The sequence below is a fragment of the Tetrao urogallus genome (genome assembly GCF_951394365.1).
Source record: "Tetrao urogallus genome assembly, chromosome: 4".
NCBI lineage: Eukaryota > Metazoa > Chordata > Aves > Galliformes > Phasianidae > Tetrao > Tetrao urogallus.
Genome location: NC_136817.1, coordinates 49,934,262 through 49,954,833, shown reverse-complemented (window position 1 = coordinate 49,954,833; position 20,572 = coordinate 49,934,262). Strand labels below are relative to the sequence as shown.

General features: G+C 39.5%; 1 protein-coding gene across 1 annotated transcript; it reads right to left on the bottom strand.

The window, feature by feature from the left end:
- Positions 1 to 1,034: 1,034 nt before the first annotated feature.
- Positions 1,035 to 16,902, bottom strand: RELL1 (RELT like 1; the record flags this gene model as incomplete). Its single annotated transcript, XM_079534678.1, has 6 exons — positions 1,035 to 1,215; positions 1,895 to 2,134; positions 4,614 to 4,671; positions 5,909 to 5,980; positions 7,751 to 7,978; positions 16,815 to 16,902. The coding sequence occupies 6 exons, from the start codon at positions 16,900 to 16,902 to the stop codon at positions 1,035 to 1,037; spliced, it is 867 nt and encodes a 288-aa protein (XP_079390804.1).
- Between the last annotated feature and the right edge of the window lie 3,670 nt (positions 16,903 to 20,572).

Genomic DNA, 20,572 nt, shown 5'->3' with positions numbered 1-20,572 from the left:
AAAAATACTTGTGAGACAGCATCCAGATAAATACATTCTTCTTAGTTTAACACTCTTTTATCTCTGTGTTCACAGTAAAGGTTAGGAGGAAGTAATCCACTGTATAGCAAGCCAGCTCTACAATTTGGTTCTGTCACTTGTTCACTTCCTTCAAATATAGAGCCTTTATTTTATTATGCTGGAACTCCCATCTTCCCCAAAGCTCAGTCTCTCATCATGTCACAGTTGTATAAAATTCTCTTTGCTTTGTAAAACAGCTTACCCCCAATTGATGATCACTTATATATTGATTATCACATCTTCCCCCACTACATTTTCAACTACTACATCCTAGGCTTCCCCTGCTAGACTCTTCTCTTCCCTCACTCCCCCCACCAGGTGTGCATTCCAAATTACGGCAGACATTTTCAACATGCCTGATATCCCATTAAGTAATATACTAAATTTTAATGCCTCAAGAGAATCCCCATCCTCCTGGTTTAATAGCCTATCATAGATCACTGTGATATGAGAATTTTTATGTGTTTCTATTCTTATTAAAAGCCTCCCTGATCTATCAGAGAAGTATCCAATAAGCAGCCAGCTGATATGCAGTATCAGTGAGAACAACAAAGAAGCACTGCAATTATTCCAGTGAATAAGAAGTCAGCAGTACTTGTTTCTTTTGGGAATCCAGCACACTGCCACTAAGAAGTAAACTGTCCATTTACTGTGGAAAAATTATATGCATATCTTGGATGATGATGCCACCTTAATGAAGTAGCTTTTATTTCTACATCTGTTGAAATTTTAAGGTCTAAATAAAAAATTAGATTAAAAAAAAAATCAGAGTATATTTTAGGCTTTACCAGTGTAATCATTAACTGAATGATCAAATATGATTTTTGCAGACTTTTACAGAAACTTTCAAATTTGCCTGATGAGTTTTCACACAGAATAGATACATTCACAGCGTTTTTTCTCCTTACTGGTTGCCTCAGTCTATTTCCCAGCTTTCACTTTCGCTGGTTCCTTCCCAGTGCCATACCTGCAGTTCACTCTGAGCTTCTCCTCTCTTGCGTCCCCTCTTTCACAGGTGTGGCAGGTGCTTCTTTTGCTTCCTGTTTCACAGGTGTGGCAGGCACGTCACCATTGAGGCCCTCCACCCCAGTAACAGACATCAAGCTTTTCCGTTCTTTGGAATTAGATTTGTGCTCCACTTTCGTGACTCTAAACCTGAGGTGACCAAAAGTGAGATTCAGTTGCATGTCCCTAGATATTACCAAGATCATTGTGTATAGCCAGGATATGGATATGTGTGCATTTAAAGACAGGAGAATCCCAAGACCATGAAGTTAGAGCACACACCCACACAGACCCACGTTCACTTCAGAGCAATCTTCCTTTTTACCACCCATGAAGGCCTTAAACATTCCTTGCTGCTGAATCACACTTTCTCAGGGACTTGGTTTTTAAAAACTGTCCACAGATTCCATGCTACTAGGCAAGTAATTTTTCTAAGACAACTACTGTGTAAAAAGGGAATTAAAAACAACTGAAAGCATAATGAAGTTATTTCTATACCTCACACTTAATCCAGAAATAACAAATTAAAAAAAAGGAATTTATTCACGTGCAATTCTTATTACATTTAGACTGTGTCATCAGAACTGCAGCTTTGGATTTGCAGCCACAGCAGATGCCTACTCATTCACAGGGTTCTAGAACAGTCTTGTTCACTTCCTCTAGAAATAAATTTAGTTTACTAGTAATGGGATTTAAAAAAAAAAAAAAAAAAAAAAAAAATCACTAGTTCTAGAAATGAGTAAAGTTAATGGGTAGCTGATCCCATTAACTGATCAGCCACTATAGTGTCTCTAAGAAAAGGATACAATGAAGTGGCATTAGATCTTACCTTCCCACAGAAAGTACTGTAACCTCTCCAAGGCGACTTCTTCTGTGCTCTTTGGATTTGTGAGCTGGTTTTATATGATGCCATCGTTTGTGGCTACAGCGAGAACAAACATCTTTCTCTATTACTCCTCCAACAGTATGTAAGTGATGGCCTTTGCAGCTGTGTTTAAGTGGAGCAGCACCAGGTGACAAAGGAGACCCTGGACTTGTTGGACTCCCAGGAGTGTTAGGAGACACGGGGCTAGAGGAAGTATAAAGGAAATGAACAGAGTACTATTAAATCTTGTTTCTCAGAAGGAAAATAAAGAGTAAAGCCTTCTGTTGCGTCTAGTGAAAAACTACTTTTCTGAAGGATAGTTTATTCATGGGGATACAGGAATTAATGTTCCCTCTAATACCATGTTTCCACAGTTCAAAAATCACTTCATGAATGAATGGATCTGCAATCACGTAGTTAATGTAACTGACAGAAAGTACAAGGAAATGAAAAAAAAATCAGGTTAAAATTCAGAAAAATAGTTTAGATGGACTTGTTCCATTATTTTTAAGAACTCACAGAAAGACACAGTCACAACATTGTGTTGAGGCAAAACTAAATGTCTGTCATGAAACAGGATTAACATATCATCCAGCCAAAGCTTCAGAAAGCTGCTTTCTAAAGGACCCGTGAAAAAATAAAAAGCATTACAATGAACAAAATACACCTATTGAGAGCAACCCACAAAATTAATCTTAATTTCTTCTAAAACAGAAAAACAGGCAGGACAGACAAAAAGCAAAGACTTTTTTGGATTTCAGCATTACTCCACGGTCAGGCAACATATTCTCATAAAGCAAGACAGAGTTCAGTGCGTTACGGGTAAAATGATGACAACTTAAGACAGAGCATTCCTGAAAAAGGGCATACCAGAAAGTTGTTTATCAGATTACCGTAAAACTGAAAGGGCATTTTCAATGCAGTCATTCTGGTCCAGATCATATTCCATTTTAAATAGTTCTTTAAATAATGGAAGAGAAAAACATCTAAACTATTTGTGAATTTTGGGGTTACCTACACTATCTGTAGAGTACAAGCAAAGAAATGAGGATGATAGGAAGAAAGTGTGCGTGTGAGAAAGAGACACACACTGAGAAATCTTATGAAGAATACTGGATGTATCACAGTAGGGACAACACAGATTTCAGTGCTTTAGCAGAAATAAACATTAAAAAGACAGAGGCAGTTAGCCAGATACTCACTCCTCAGAAAAAGAAGGTAGAAAAACACAAGCTGAACATAAATCATTAGGATGTAAGTGCGTTAAAGTAAGAATTTTTTCTCACCATGGAAATAACAACCTAATAAAGTCACATTATTAAGCTTTAATCACGCCTTAGCTGGAACATTTCATCCAGTTTTAGGAATGCTATTTCTAGAAAAATTCTAACAAACCAGAGAAACTCCAAAGGAGAACAAAGAAATAAAGTTTGCCAATGAAAGACTGGAGCTATTTAGATGTTTATTTTCAGAACAAATACATTGTCAGGAGGCATTTAGTCTTCAAACAAATTAAAGAAACTTAAAAAGGAAATAAAATCCATTTAACATGTTTGAAGTGAAGACAAGAAGAAATGACTTTAAATAGCAAAAGTTCAGATTTCACTTCACTGTGTTTATTTCTATCACTAGGAAGTGTTTCACAGTGGACTGAACACAGAAATAAGTGCAAGGGATTTGCACTCAAGCTACTAAAGCTTCAGGACCATTTGTCAGAAGTAATACAAGAAAAAAATCATCACATCTTTTGGTAGTCTCATAAGACCACAGTCCCTTCCCGTTTTTTCTATTTTAATTCACTGAAACAGTGGTCAAACTCTCAAAGTACACATACCTACACAAGATGTTTGAGTTAAAATCCTACCAAATATTTGTGATGCACCAGGAAAAAATAGCTCCAAAATCATCTTTATGTTCAAGAGTTCATTTTGTTAGATTTGAAATGAGTTTCTTCAATAACCAAGCCTCGCATCATTAAAATAGTTTCCTATGGTTGCACATTATTTGTTTTGCTAAAACTATACACTCCTACTTCACTACTTCAATATCCATTTTCTCTGCCTTGAATAGGAATATAGGATTACATAAGAAGAATCCAGTAATATAAATACAGTTTAAAGGTACTTAGATACAGACATAAGCATGTTTAATTAAATAGTATTTTGCCATTTAAGGGGCAGACTACTTTCCCTATGTGAAGTTTCAAATAGGTGTGCAGTGGAAGGAAGCCTAAGAGGTAGGCCAGCCAATGTATGTTACCAAATTCATAATGCAAAAAGAGTAAAACGCTGAAAGAGACACTATTCAAAGTTAGCAACCATATAAATGAAACAAGCACTGCCTCTGCTCTTTCAAATCACCAAGTTTTGATTAAACCAACTTGGAAGTAATTGCATCCTAAAGTAAACAAATATTTGCAGCCTCTGTAAATCTTTAGCTCGAGAAAGCAATAAATCATTTTGACAGGCCTAGAACATATAACCAGAAGAGCAAGATATTATCATGGGGCTTACGCTAAAATGTAGTGGATTAAAAGACACAACAAGGAAATCAAGCTATAATCCTCTTGGCTGACATCTCAAGGAAGTGATGTAGTCTTCAAAGTGCACAGGAAATAAAACCCTTTGAAAGGGTACATTTTTAGTTGCCTCAGGAAACACACATTAAAAAGTTGAGCAATTACCTTTCGGGTTCAAAGACACTGCTATCTGCTACCATGGCCTTTAACACATCAGCATTTGCTGTAATGAGAATAAATAGAATTCTTCAAAAATGCACAGCTCTAACTTCAGAAAAACAAACAACAAAACTGAAGGTGCTAAAACAACTTCCATCTAGAAGAAAGACGGCTGCATTATCTGTATCACCAAAAGGCATGAGAGAGACTAATGCAAAAATGTTTACATAACTCTATGGGATTTTCTTAACATAAGCTATTAAAATTACTGCTCATATTGCAAACGAAGCTTCGCCCCACTGCAAGCTACATAGCAGCCATCTGCACAGTACTCCTACACAGGATCACTGAAAATTTTAAAAACATTCATTTGATCACAGGACTGTCATCACCTCATACTTATAGAGCAATTTAAGAGAAAAGGCACCAAAAAACAAAACCCAACCGTGATGAAAAACACACTAGCACTAAGCACTAGCAGTCATTAAGGGAAAAGAAGAAACCAGCAACAAAAAGAAACCTCTCCTGAGATTTAGGCTTCTTTCAGAAGTAACTCAAGGCAAGCTCAATGCTTAGGAGAACTTGAATTTATACAAATGTAAAATTAACAGGCTGGAGTTTCTTATACTATAAAAACATGCAGTCTCCTCCTTCCTCCAAAGGTTGCTTTGACTGGTAAAAATCTTCTGACCTAACCAAGCACTTTTCAGGCCACTTACACATAGTTTTACATTTTTTCTAAAAGTATCCATTTTATCATTTACTTTGTGCAGACAGCGCAGGAAGATATCATGTCTGAATTTCCAAGTCAGAGCTAGTCTATCCTGTTCTCTCAGTTGTGCTCAAATCTTTCATCTGACAACAGCCATGGGAATTATTACAAGACAAAATGTTCAATATGGTCAAAACATGAGAATTCACATGCTTTAAATGTTGCCATTAAGAAAACAAGCTTAAGCTTTTCTTTGAAAAAAACAAGCAAAAATATTTAAAAAAAAAAAAAAAAAAAAAAAAAAAAAAAAAAATGCCCCAACAGTTAACAGAAGATCAAGAAATGCATGAATCAAGCTTACAATACAGAATTATTTTCAGATAATCAAAAACCATCTCCACTTTGCTTAGGATTATTGCCTCCTGCAGGCAATCTCAAAGAATACACATACAAAACAGCTATTAAATGAAAACATACTAACATGCCATACTTCTGAATATTTACAAATACACACACACACACACATATATATATATATATATCAGACACCACCACAAAGGCTCATAACTTCAATTTCACCATACTATACCTTCATTTTTCATAATGTAGTTAATAATTTGTCCTACAGTGTCACTATTCTCATGCGCAGTTTCATTCATTTCTGTGCAACGAAATAAATATTTTGTCAATATTTTGGCCTTTCAAAAGAACAAAAAAAAAGAAGATACTTCAAAAAATAATCTACACTAAACCACCCACCTCCAAAAAAAAAGTAAGAAAGAAAGAAAAAAAAAAAACCACTTGAAGACGTTCCAGAAGGAAAATGGCAAGATTTACTGTCACTTTGGAGAGAAAACAGATGAGACTTTTTGGTCTTTATTCAAGAAAGCCCAGAAAAGTAAGTTTATGGAATCTACACATCAGCTCTAACATTCTTTAAGGCTTGAAGTTCCATATTTTCATGAACATGCATCAGAATTCTATTTATAGCTAGTTAGATAAGGAGATACAAAAGAAAGCAGTATTTCTAATCCTAAACATAAAGAGGAAAACAACAAATGGAGCCATCTCAAGCTAATATTTTAAAATAGGGATTATCAGCTTCTAGAATAAAAGGGATTCAATTTAATCTTACAACTGCAAGGTGTGTGTTTTTGGTTTTGTTTTTTTTTTTTAATTTTATACATTTAGTATTCTTAAATTCCTCGCTCCTCTGGTCATATACAACTGAGAACCTTGGTACTTCGGTAGCTGACCTCACTCGTTGCCAGTGCTGGAAGTTTCCCCAGAATAATCTCAAAACACAAAGACTGGGGGGAAAAAAAAAAATTAAAAAGCACAGCTTCCTTAAAAGACATAAGGGCTACCTTTAAAATGAAAAATAAGTAATCAGAAGATGGAGGCAAGTTTGATAGGTTAGGCCTTAAATTTGCCTCCAAGTAGTAAATTTGGGGCTTCCTTCTCCCTTCACCCCACCTTTCATCTTCTTCACCCCATTGCCTACAACTTTGCAAAGCAGCTTACACACCTGTTTCCTCAGAAGACCTGGAAGCTGCCCCCTCTCACTGCCACTCACCTTGCTGTTACTCCTCCCCTGAACCAGCAGATTAAACAGACACACAGCTTGAGTACATGCCATGGGCAGTGATTGCTTAAGAACACAATGACAGATCATTACTGCAGCACATGACTCTACTGTTACCACAGAGGCACTGTAATTTGCACTTATTATGAACCTGTGGAGATGCTATCAATCTTTTTGGAGAAAGGAAGAGGCCTGAAGCATTTACAAGTGACTTGACCTTTCCATTTGCCAAGCCAAATGCCGCATATAGCATTCTTCTCCGGGGTGAAAAAGAGAGCAGGGGAAAACAGGAATAAGGAATCACAAAACAAGAGTACAAACAGAAAAACAGAAGTATCTTTAAGAAAAAAAAATATATAAGCAGCATGCGTTACATAGAAGAGAACATCCACCCAAAGGCTCAGTTTTACATTGAGAAGGGAGATGAGAAAGACAACACAATACAAATAAAACTTGAGTTGCTAAACATAAATCTTAGACTTAAGGCCTTAAACAGCAGCTTTTCACCACTCCCTGATGTCCAGTACTTTCTCTCAGCAGCAGATGGAATGCACAAAGGAGATCCGGTGACTTCAGTACACAGCCACAAATATCCTGGATACGTTGATCCCTCCATAAGCTCTTAATCTGTTCTAAAGGACTCGTGGGAAGTTGGAAGACTGGCAAAGCTTTGACTAACAAAGACCAAAAACCAACAGACATAATGGTAATGAAAAATACTTCTCTTAATATTGTATGATAACTTATCTAGACAGAAGAATGATAGAAGTCTCACAAAAAGTTAACTCCATATTGGCTGCAATTTTTATAAATAAGTAGAAATATTTTTTTAGACGCTTTGATTACCTATTTTTTCATCAGGTTTCTCCTCTTCCTCTACTTCTTCAGCCTCTGTTGTACAACGATACCCTTTTTTCTTAAGGACGTGACAGATGAGGATCCCCAAGAGACCCATGATGAAGAAAACAGGCACCAATACAAAGGCAACATACTCCAGGTGCTCAGGCTTGTTATCATTGCCAGTCGTCACGGTAGTTGTCGGTAAATCATGGCTTGCCAAGGCCTGTACATCACCTACATAATGGAATAAACAGAGTTTATGCCTCTAACAGTCAGTATCTTCTCTGCATGAAACAATTACAAATATTCAACCATGTGCAAAGAACACCTATATGATGTTTCTTCATTGTGATGGGGCAGAACAAATGGTATTCTAGCCAATCTCAGCATGAGGGCCAGCGTATTTCACAGAAAGCAAAACAACACAAGTGCTCCTTCTCACCAGTGAGGGGAACTCCATACTATTCCTGAAGTCCTAACTTCATGCAAAATAGATAAAAAGCACAGGATTTGACATTGACAAAAGGATCAGACTTAAATATCCTTGACTTTTCTTGGCAACGGGATTAGAAGAATACAACAGATTCCAACCATGTCCAATGTCCATGTTCAGCTAAATCCAAATACATGTTTGCGTACTCAGAATTTGTTTGAAGTCTCTGAAGTTTATGTATACACACTATACATCATAAAGATTTACATAATAACCTCCAAGCATACAAAAACATTCTACTCTATTTTTTTAGAGTAGGAAAGAATGGCAACAAAATGAGGTGAGTAAAATTCTAACATATTTTACCATATTTTCTACCTACTTGTACTAAAACAGACATGGTAATTCATAATGTTGCTACTAAATGGGTTGAAAAGTCATCAGAAAACCAATTACGCGATACTGAAGCTTTCACAACAGAAATTCCCAAAGCTATCTAACTCCTCCCTCTGAAAAACAAAACACTTAAGAGTCTCCAGAAATTTGCAGAAAGACCATTACTTCAAAATTACCTCTACTGCGCCAGCTGTATAAATAAAAATTTAAAAACCATTAAGTATTCATCTGAATCAATATGCTACACAACAGTGGGAATGCAGAAAACTAAAGGAAATGCAGACAAACATCTGAATAGTTCTGGAGGCTGAATGAACTCCAATGTTGAAATTAAACCTCAGGATGTTTGCTTGGGACAGAGCCAGATGGCCTAGCTTGCATACAAACCCAAAAAAGAAAGCTATTCATTTTTTCAAAAAAGGCCAGCAATGCTGCAGATAACTGTATTAGAACTTACTAGGTATGTAATCTTCAGTAGCTTTAACTTGTACCTGGGCAGGACAACTGAGCAACACAAGAACTGAACAAGATAACACTTAAAAACTGCAATTGTTTTACATGACAGAGAAGTGAAAGACAAGAAAGGATAAACAGAATCATATAACTGAAAAAGTTGCTCACAGTTTGTTTGGCAAGAATTTTCAATTCACGTTTTAATAAATTAAAATGAAATGGGTTTGGTCTTGTCAGCTTCCAACATATCCCAAGTTCCCCACTTCATCAGGCAATTTACTTCAGGAAGGAGAAAAGCCATTACAACAAATACTATTTTGATGGCTGTGTTGTTTCAGAATCTAAGAAATCCAACTGAAATAGCATACATCACAACCTCAGAGAGGTGTTAACAGGTCTTAACAGATCAGAACATGAAGAGTGCTATTGTAAGGAAAATCAGCAGGTGCTCTGAATTTTGAGGCACGCTGTCCATTTTAAGAATGAACGGGAAAACCACAGCACACTACTGCAAAGACATCAACAGCAACTTAACACTCGAGATAACTAAGAGGTAGGAGGACAGATTAGGAGGGCCACCAGATGAATCCCTCTTTACATTTTGTATCTCTTTGTGAGAAAAGCAGCATTACCCTAAGAAATCTCCTCCTGACTTTCCTTCATGACCATGGCAGGTAACTCCTACTTCAAACCTAGAGAGCGAGTGCTTCCAGGCCTCCAAGCTGTGGTTGCTCACAGCTTCTCCAGACACAAAGCCACTTCACGAGGTCCCTCCCCTCCCCTCCCCCCTCAGTTCTCTGCTACCCCACTGACTTTGCACCTGACAGGCCAAAACCCTGGAAAAGAGTTTTAAACTGGATCAGTGACTGAGATTGTTGAAGAAAAACCTGCCCTAGAAAAGCCTTTACTTTTTAAAGCAGTCGCTTCAGTGAAGCAGCACTAGCTGTGGTTTGTGGACTGCTCTGTCAAGGCAATCAAGTAACTCATCTTAATGAGTTTCCTCTTCTCTCATGTCAGTAGTGCTTAGGTACAGTTCTGAAATAAATTTCATTTTTTGAAGGAACCACTTGCCTGATTTCTTTTTATCATTATTATTATTTTATTTTTTTTAAACCTACAAACTGCTCTTAGATTTCATTGAGCATTTCTGCTCACAGGCTGCCACCTGATATACCAACGAGAAAACCCTTCAGCTGCAGTCTGCCATCAAGGATTATGACAGCTCAGAAAAATTCTTACAAGATAAATGTAGCCAAGAAAAAAAATTAAAAACACTTTAAAAATGCCACAGATGAGCCAATACTGAAACCTTTTTTCCTGACTGAAGGGTACTGAATAAACTCGTGATGTACCAACTTGATGCTCAGTAATACACATTAGCCTACTAATTAGATTGAAATTTTAAAAGCTTTAGAATTAGGCAGGAGACAAAATTTTAAATGGAAAAAATATTTTACATATTAACAGCGACTCCAACAAACTGGCCCATTTAAATGAGCCACTCAAGTTTTATTCAGTTGTCTTTAGATGTCTGAAAATCTATTTTTTCCATTAAAATTCAACAAGGTATGAGCACGTTTTAAAAGTATCTTCCTTAACAGTAAAAAAAAGCAATATTTTTTTTAAATGTAAACAGCTAATCTACACAGAATAAAAATTGTTGTTGATGACATCATTAAATGATCAGAGATGTAAAAATTCACTAGAAGCAAAACAGAAAATATTCTAGAAAAAAATGATTGCCTGGATCAAATACTTGCTGCTGTGTTCAACCTTATAAGCAGAGCAAAGCACTCTGCACTCATTACCAAACACCACCCATGTGTCAAGAAGTCTGCTCCCAGAAACTTCAGCATTTAGGATGTAATACATGACGACGACCTGCCTGGGTACAAGCAATACATTTCATGTATTAGTCAGAGCTGCATCACTCATTTTATGATCCCTATTCTTCCTCTGAGGCATGTTACAGTTATTAACAGAATGGCGACAGTTACCCCATTCTCACGATGCACCGTGTTGCCTCACAAAGATTTTCACTGAAAATTCAGGACTTCCTTGATTCCTGCCAATACTTACTGAAATCAGTTTGCTGTGGACTTTTTCCTGTCCTGATGTTTTCATACACCTGTGCAGACTATCAGTCTACATATCAAAATTACCTGAAGATGCACTTCAAATACAAACATTTAGGAGCAACACTTGGCACATTTTAAACACTGCTTAAACTACAAATCACAGACTATATTCATGATACTAATTCAGACCCCATGTAGCCTTGTTGGCTTAAGAATAAGTACATTTCAGTCATTGATCTCAAGTATTCTCCACCCTTAACTAAGCCTTAACTAAGAAGTAAAATATAAAGTCAGTCTGCCTTGGTCAATAACTTTTCTTTTATACCGGTTCTAATCACCACTACTCACAGTGTTCTTCTATCTTTCCATCCCAACAATGGCTCAAGAATATATTACAAAACCTTTAAGAAATAGGATACATGAGGAAAAGAAGTTGGGTGACTGAGGCAAAAAGAATTTGTTCTTTTTTTAATTACAGCTTTTATATGGCTGAGCTTGATCTATCAATATTCGACTCAGTCTTCTCTCCATGTTAGCAAGGTAATGTTTAATACAAAAAAAAATAAAAAAATAAAAAATAAAAAAATCAAAGACCATGGTATCTTGAAGGCTATAGCACTAACAAGGCTGGAGTCGACCACACACGCAAAGATACTGCTCTGTAGCAAACCTTCTTCCCCCTTAGTTTCACAGAAAACAGAGACTGGAGCATGTCAGCAAGGCCATCCCACTTCATTCTGCTGTCCTAGAGCAGGATTAGCTGTTCCTACACAACTATTTGCCACACAGAGCTAAAGATCCTGCAAAGGCAACAGCACACACCATTTTCTTCCTTTGCAGATGGAGGATCAGAACAATTATTTCATTTATATCTATTAGCCACATTAATAGACTCAGCTCATACCAAGCTTCAGAATTACTTTCTTCTTGGTTTTAGCAGCATGAAAAGATTTCATTTAGCGTGATCATTATGACATCCCTGATGAAGCTCCAGTCAGCTCAAATCTTTGCCTTTAGCAATGATCTAAATAGGCAATTCTCAAATGTTTCAGAGCAGAGCAAAATCCCCTGAAAGATTTAATACTGCATGATGAACAACTCAGAGGGTTGAAAAGAAAATCTTTTCTGCGATAAATTCTGTATCTGTTTAGTTGTTATATAAGCAATGTAAAAGTCATCCTTAAAAGAACGCACTATTTTTCTAAATATCCCATAGTAAACTTAAGTATAATACACATCTAATGGATTGTTTTAAACACATTCCAGTTATTGTATTGTTTAATCTACAGCAAGAAGCCCATAAACAATGATGTAATCTCTCTGCCCTGCTGATAAAGAATCGTATTTTGTTACGCCAGATTTTGCCTATTAAGCCCACGTCATTTATTTCTCATGGCTTGCCTTTTAAAGAGCTTTGTTTATATTTCGTGAATTTGATTGTTCTAGCAATCAGTCTACTCTAAATAACTACATACACATTTACTGTCTTACCCTTGTAGTTCAAAAAGTTGCATGATCATATTTCCTGCTTCCAGGCATGAAGATGAAATATAGCCTTCTATCTAAATATGCAGAAACAAACTATTGTTGGCCTTGATGTTAACTGAATTGTTAGGGAAATCAAGTATGATCACTGCACATATTTAACTGCAGTATAAGTCAAATGAAGCATTCAGGTAAGATACAGGATCTGCTCAGGCACCCCAGCTAAGCACAGCTGTAAATGTCTCAGCAGCAGCCTTATCTTCAGCAGTTCTCTCCCTGATCATTTATGAGCTAGTTCACTCATCCATTGTAAAGAAGGAATTACTCAAGTTTCAGAATAACTTTTAAAAAGTGACTTGTTTGGGTGTTTTCTGCTAGTTTTTATTTCTTTAATGCCTGGACCACATTCTCATTCAGTTCACTGTGTGGCCACAGAAATGATTTACAGGTGTTATGAAAGGCCGACATAAGCTGGCAATGCCACAAAGAGAAATGAGCAGCCAATTCCCACTTCAGCTCACCTTTCATGGGAACAGCAGCTGCCACCATAGCCAGTGTTTCATCTTCTCCTGACTCTGACAGAAATATGCTCACACTGCATCAAACTGTGACATTTCCTACCTCCAGGAGAAGCCCAAAATATGTGTCTCTGTGTTTCACCCTGCATCACGGTTACAACAAGAGCTTTAAATCACAGTTTACATCCCTGTCTTACTACTAAGGTGGTAGCTATAGGGGAGACCAGAGGAAACCATAGAAAAGGTGACAAGGAACAGGTTAAACAGGGTGTTTTCCAGAGGAAGAGCAAGTGAACACAACCTGTTGCTTAACATCTGTTTCACCTATTGTTAAAGGGAATGGTACTTTGGGGAATATCCATGAACTGAATAACGGGAAAAAAAAGCTATCATTTAAGAGGAACATTCAACATGTTCAATTCTGCTTCACTTCTAGCTATCCTGTAGTAAACGGAACCTACAAACAGAAGTGAAATAAGCAGGAAGTCTGATGAGATAGAGGAAGCCACATGATAAAAGATGACGATTAGTAACAGCACTGCTAATTGCCCTAGAGGTTGTTTAAGGTCTGCTGCTAGGAACAAACTTCAAAACTTTCATTAGGTTTGTCAACAGCAGTATCTCAACCAAGCACACAGAAAAATCAGCTACATGGCTCACAGAAGCTCAGCACGGCTGAGGCTGGCAGAGACCTCCAGGTCCCTCTAGCTCAGCCTCAGCTCCAGCAGGGACACCAAAGCAGGTACCCAGGCCCATGGGCAGGCTGCTTCTGAAGATCTCCAAGGAGGAGAGCCCACAGCCCCTGGGCAGCCTGTGCCAGTGCTGTCACCCAGCACTAGCTCTAAATACTTTTAACTAGCTTTACTTCCTTGTCACTACTAGCAAGATGTATGTAGCCAGTCCCAGGGATAACCTATCTTAAAGCATCTAGCTGCATCCTTTCTACCAAGCATCACATTCAAACGCATAAACCTGCAAGTCTTTCACAGTATCTCAAACTGGAGCCTGCTAGAATCCTCACATTAGAAACTGAGGCTTTGGCTTACTGAAGTTATCACAAAACTTACGATGATATCAAGGGTACATTCTGCAGAAGCTCTGGAAAGCGAGCGTTCTCCGCCGAACTTCGAGAGTCAAGTCACTGCCACAACAAGTTCCCTCCCAGTCACGTGATACATCAACAGTTCAACAAGCTGCCCACAAAAAATGGTCGTACAGAGGCTTCCCTGAGAGCTGGCAAGGAGGGCTCAGGGAGGAGATACCTCCTAAGCATGAACAGGTCCTATTAACAACAATAGCTAAAAGCAGTCGCGTATAATGCATGTAACCCTCAGCAATACAAAAGCACTGTGTTTTATGCAATTCCAGATGAATCTTGTCAATTCCCTTGTCTATCTGTGCAATCACATCATGAAGGCACTAGCATTATAAAGACTTCAAAAACAAAGACAAAAATATTAACAGCAGCTCAGCCCTGACAAAAAAAAAGAATAAATTGCTCTACATACAGCAATAAGAGAGACTTGATCCATCCAGAAGATGCAGCTGACAAGACGGAGAAAACAGATCAGAATCTCATGTTTTGCTGCTAATCAGCATTACAATGCTTTGCATTTCTGTTGGAGCATCTATCATCAAATTTCAGCTTTCAAATAAAGTGTGCATTCCGTGCAATTAATGAAGAGCACTTAACCCATTTGGCTGTCTAAGAAAAATAAAGGATCCCTGTAGGATCAGATGTTTAAGACTATTCCATATCATTAGGAAATTTGCAAGCACCAGCAGCATTAAAGCAATGCTACCAAACACATAAAATCAATGGTTCTGTGGAAACATTCACACTTGTTGAAAAAAGATTTTTAACTAAAACCAGCATATCCTCCGTGTAACAATCTAGCAGAAAGCATCTGGCAAACCTCAGGAGGAAGGGGAAAGAAATACTGTTTGTTTTTTGGGTTGTTTTTTTTTGTTTGTTTGTTTTTTGTTTGTTTGTTTTTTGTTTTTTTGTACCTTTTGCATTTTCTGTTACACTTTGCAACAGTTCTCTTTCAAAAGTGCACCTGATGCACATTATGAAATCACAGGTATTGTTAGTAAGTCCCACTGATGCACATGGCCTTAAAACTCCCTTGGAAAAGTGCTCAGTGATAGAAACCAAGGTATAAACATTTCAAGAGTACCTACAAGCCTATGCACACCCATCCTGCAGCTAACAAGAACACCTTCAGGCATTCTCTTCAAGATGCCAGTAGCAAACTGCTTGGCCATCCCAACAGATTGAGGAACATGCAACAATATGCCAAAGCAGCAACAACAGAAGAGCAATCTAATTTATATATGTATGTATATACACACACACACACACACACACACTCTAATCTTTCAAGAATTCTTATTCACAAAAGAGGAGGAAAATGTGGTCAAGCTTAACAACAGAAGGAATATCTGCAATCCCCCTCCTCTCTTACACCTTCCATAGAAGATCTGAAAAAAGTGTTCAGGCTTTGCAAAGCCAATTAATGGTCAACACAGATCTGAACTCCAGGCTGGCTGTTCTTTCACTGAAACTCTTCAAAGTTGGGAAGAAGTCTGACAACGCCAACATATTTAGCATTATTCTACAGGTCTCAGCTGTGCCTACTGGTACTTACTTCTTTCTGCTCTCCTGAAGAGAAGGAATGAGCTAGATGACAAGGCTTCCACACCTCTTATTTTCAGAGCAAAACAGCAGGTGGTGGACACCTCAAACCCTTTTGGACCAAGCTGACATGTGCTAAGCATTAATTACAGATTGACAAAGGGCGTATAGGAAGATTCAAAGCATTTCATGCCTAATTTCATTCTAGTAATCACGGCCATACTAACTGCTGCCTCTGCCTGCTCTCACATGAGCCATACGCCCTCAGCCATGCTCTGCCACACAGTAACGTACTGCTGGTATGAGGCACCCACAGACACAGCCAGCAGCCAAGGAGTGTCTTCCAGTGAGTTTACATTTAACAGTTCGCACTTCAGACAACACAGGCAGCAGGAGACACTCAGCTCTGAGATTACCAGTATCGCAACGTCTGGGGTTAGGTATAAACACAGAAACTGTCATTGAGGAGCAACTTCCTCTGTATGTGAGCAGCATTCAGAGCACTAAAGGGTTACAGCAAATCAAGTTTCTAAAAATCTAAACACAAAGCCAAGTTTAACCTCACGCTGGACAGCCAAGCAGAAGCAGTTCCTCGAATCGTTTATATTCTGTTAGTCACTCGCCCACTCCGGCTCAAAATAAAGGTGACTACAGAACGGTTACGAGAACTTGTACGGCTCACCGTATAGCTTTCCATTAACCCAACCCACGGCCAACCCAGACCGAACAGCCGCACGGCAGCAAGAGCTCCGCGCTCCGGCACAGCGGGCAGCACCGCGCCGTGCACCGCCCAGCGGGGCCGCGAGCTCCGAACCGGGGACAGGCGGAGCCCCCGCTGCCTCCCGCCCGCTCGGCCCGGGCAGCGCAGGAGTCGAGCGGGGGCACAGCGAGGAGGGGGCCGCCCCTCTCCCCGCGCCGCGGCAGCCCTTCGCAGGCCCGGCCCGACCCCGAACGGCCCCTGCCCCGCCGGCTCCCGTCGCGGAGAGCGGACCGACCCCCAGGGAGAGGCGGCAGGGTCGGTGAAAGCGCCCGGGAAAGCAGAGGGGTCCCGGCTGGACGTTTCACCCACCGAGATCGGAGCGGTTCCCCAGCCAGACGGCCATCGGGCCCAGCGAGGGAGCAATCGGCGGGATCCCGCTCGTCGCCGGCGGAGCCATACCCCGCACCTCCTCCGCGCTGGCAGTCCCGCTGCCGCCCGGCACGGCCCAGCCTACCGGCGGCGGGACGCGCCCTGCCCGCACGGCGACTGCGCGGAGGCGGCCCGGGGCGGTGCTGGGTGAGACGGCGCGCAGCGCGGTTGGGCGCCCTCGGTTTGGTGTTGGAGAATGGAGGAGGCGTTTCTTGTGTGCTCCTGCGGCAAATTTGTGAAGTTAGTCAGCATCAGCATCGAGTGCAGAAGCATTAGTGCGGCTGGCACAGTGTGCTGAGAGGCTGTGGAATCTCCCCCTTGGACATGCACTCTGGTGCCCTGGCTGGAGCTGGGTTGGACCAGAGGGAGCTGGAGGTCCCTTCCAACCTCAGCCGTGCTCTAATGATGTTGCAAGCTATAAAAGGATGGTTTTGTAAGCCCAGCTGACAACTGTAGTGCTCCCCAGTGCATTACCCTTGGAAGCCCACTGTCAAGACCCAGTGGGAGGCAAGATGGAGACAGGGATGATTTTGAGCACAGCATTGGGCTTAGCAGCCCCTGAGGCTAGTGGACTGCTTTCATCCAACTTGCTTCACATGGGGTGGGCACTGCAGGGGCTCCCAAATACCAGGTGCTGCACCATGCTGCTGGGGCTGCCCGGAGCTTCTCACAAGGGCTGGTTGAGGTGCATCTCTGGAAGACCTTCACTGCCAGAGCACAGCACAAAGGCCAAGGAGATCTGTGGGGACAGCTATTCTGCACAAGAGGCTACCCACACCAGAGGAGCAGCATTTGTTGGCAGAGCTGGGTTGAAGCTGCACAGTGTAACAGTGGGGCAGGATGCAACACATGGTGCCACATGGCCCTACGGAAGGTGCCACTGTAGCATGCATGCAGGCTCTTACAAATGTTCACAGCCTTCATGTGCCTTCATTAATTAGCACTGAGCTCACAGGGACACCACTCTTACACTCACCCTTTTACCTCTTCCTATCCACAAAGCCTCAAAGTTGTGCTCGCATTCCTTTATTCTACACATCTCAACTCCAGGTTGAGTTTACATCTTGGTAAGCCAGCTCAGGTGTTCAGACCATGGCATCTGTAAGCGGACTTTTCCGCTGCCATGGCAGCATAAGTAGAATTATAGAATCATAAATTGCATTCTTGTATCAAGGCAGGGGCAATTGCATCTTCCCATTAGTTCCAGTTACATTACTCTAAATTATTCTGATCTAAATTATTTATTTACTTGCTCTTACTCATTTTAAAGAGACAACAATTATAAAGCCATACACATGCTTGAATGATTTGTTCATCTGGTACCAGCGATTTTTTCAGAAATATCATCATTAGCCATTGGCTAGAGCTATTGTGAGCTAGACTCAGCACACCAGTTTGCCACCTCCTTGTTTGGGGCCCCATCAGCTCCCCCATCCCCCATCTTCTTTTATGGTAAAGAAAATGCACAGAAAAATATGTTCTTAAAAACAGTAGGCTGGTTCCATTTGCATACTTGATAGAGTGCACTGGAAGTTGCAACTCTGGAAATAACCAGTTTTAAATTTTTTGCTGTGTGCTTGATGGTCAGCTCTATTCATGGCACAAATTGTAGCCACTGTTTGCATCTTTGTCCTTTTCAGACCTAGGAAAAGATCAGGATGATTTAACACCTGAGATATACATGTTGACAAGCAAAAATAAAAATAGCTCTTTTCCTTCTTTGTAACAAGGGAAAAGCACCTTTCCAGAGATAAGCGCTTTCTGAGTCTATTGACAGAGCACTATCGATCGTTTGGATACTTGTTTAGATACACATTTTTAGTGTCTATTCAAGTGATTTTACAATTCCTTCCACAATTCAAGGTTGAATGCTATATTTGCTTCTAACTGCAGCTGAATTTGATTGCTGTTTGTTCATCATCAGCATTAGGAAAGCAGCCCTGAGAACAGACTCAGCAGAGACAGTTATGACATCAGTAATAAAATATTAAAGCTTAATTAAATAAATAAACTTAAAAAAAAAAGTAATTAAAAGAAAACCCTACGACTGTGGAACACAGTACCTAAGCAGCATAAGCAGACATTGCTGATTTTTTTTTTTTTTTTTTTTTTTTTTTTTGCCAAGTTTGATTTTGTCCCAAATCAAAAGTTCAGCCTGAAGAAGTTCAGGAATTTAATGGCATGATATTTGTAATTGGAAATAGCTTTTCTGAGTCAAGCAGATAACCAACACTGTGAAATCTTAGATTTCTTAAATATACTACAAGTTGCTCAAATCTTTGTTAACAAAGAAAACTATCAAGAAATGACAAGTGTCTACTTCAACAGAAGGGGAAATAAATATAGAAAAACATGTCTTTAATCCTCCAAGGTTTCCTACAGATAGTATGGCTATTCACCTGAGCAGCTTCTTCTCTGTCTCTTAATTGTGATATTTTATTTTTTGAGGTGTAGTTCTCTGTCATATGCACTTCCCAAGGGAGACAGAGCTGGGATGTTTCCCAATACACAGGTAATGTCCAAATCCAGCAGGATTTCTGAACCACATCTGCCCCTATGACACAAGCAATCTAAAGAAAAGCGTTCTTTCAGGTTCTCCCTCTCTCCCCCACTTCGGAATCATTGGTGAATTTATTATTATTATTATTATTTTAACTTACAGAAATAATCTCGATTTACTACACAGACCACAAACAGTGAATTGGCATAATTTCCAAGGCAGCAACTTCCTATCCTTCTTCACCCACTGGAACAAATGCCTGTGGACATAGGGGAACTCATACTTTGACACTACAAGGTCTGGAAAACTATCTTCATAGTCTTAGAGAAAATAGTTGTTCTCACTGAAAACACTATAAACCACAAAGTTTCCTGAACAGATTCAAGACTAAGTTGCAGTAAGCTTTAATTAACCCAATTAACATCAGCTGTTTCCTCAAGCTTTTTCAAACAAAACTACAGCTTGTTCCTATGACTAGATAAAACACTGATTTGGGTAACACATAACTAATTTTTCTAACACAAAGCAGTCAAGGAATCTTCTCAAAATAGCCTTTAACTTTTCCTACTACCAATTGCTGATACCACATAGAAGACATTTAATAATCTCAGTTTGTATTTTCTGCATGCAGTTAGAAGAGATCAAGTTTTGCCAGTACGTTATTACTTGTCCCTGGATTTCCAGTAGAAGCCCTCAATATTGTTGCTAGAAATCTGAAAAATGTATGACTCTCCCTGACCATTATAGCTAAGTGGGAAGTAAATTTTACTTGATGTTTCTCCCATAGTTTTTATTTCAGTCACACATTAAAGAAAACATTATTAAGAATTTGACCTGTTTTTGTTTTTTGTTCCATTACTGTTTCATTGCTGACTTTTTTTTTTTTTTTTTTTGGAGGGGAGGATTTTTTCTGACTTTCATATATCAAAGCAAGACAAACACCTTGCCAGCTCTCAACTGCAGGTTACAGACAGAAAAGACATTAACAGCAGTATGTTGGAGATAGAGCAACTCTGACTTCCACATCTTAAGCAACATAAGCTTAAGCTTCCAAGCAAGGGAGGTATATTTTTCTGACATTGGAAATGTCACACAATCAGGCCCTTTCACAAGACTTTTGTTTTTTACTTAGCTTGAAAATCATAAATCAGAGTGCTAACCCCACAACTGTATGATCCTACAATATCTATTTTAAAAA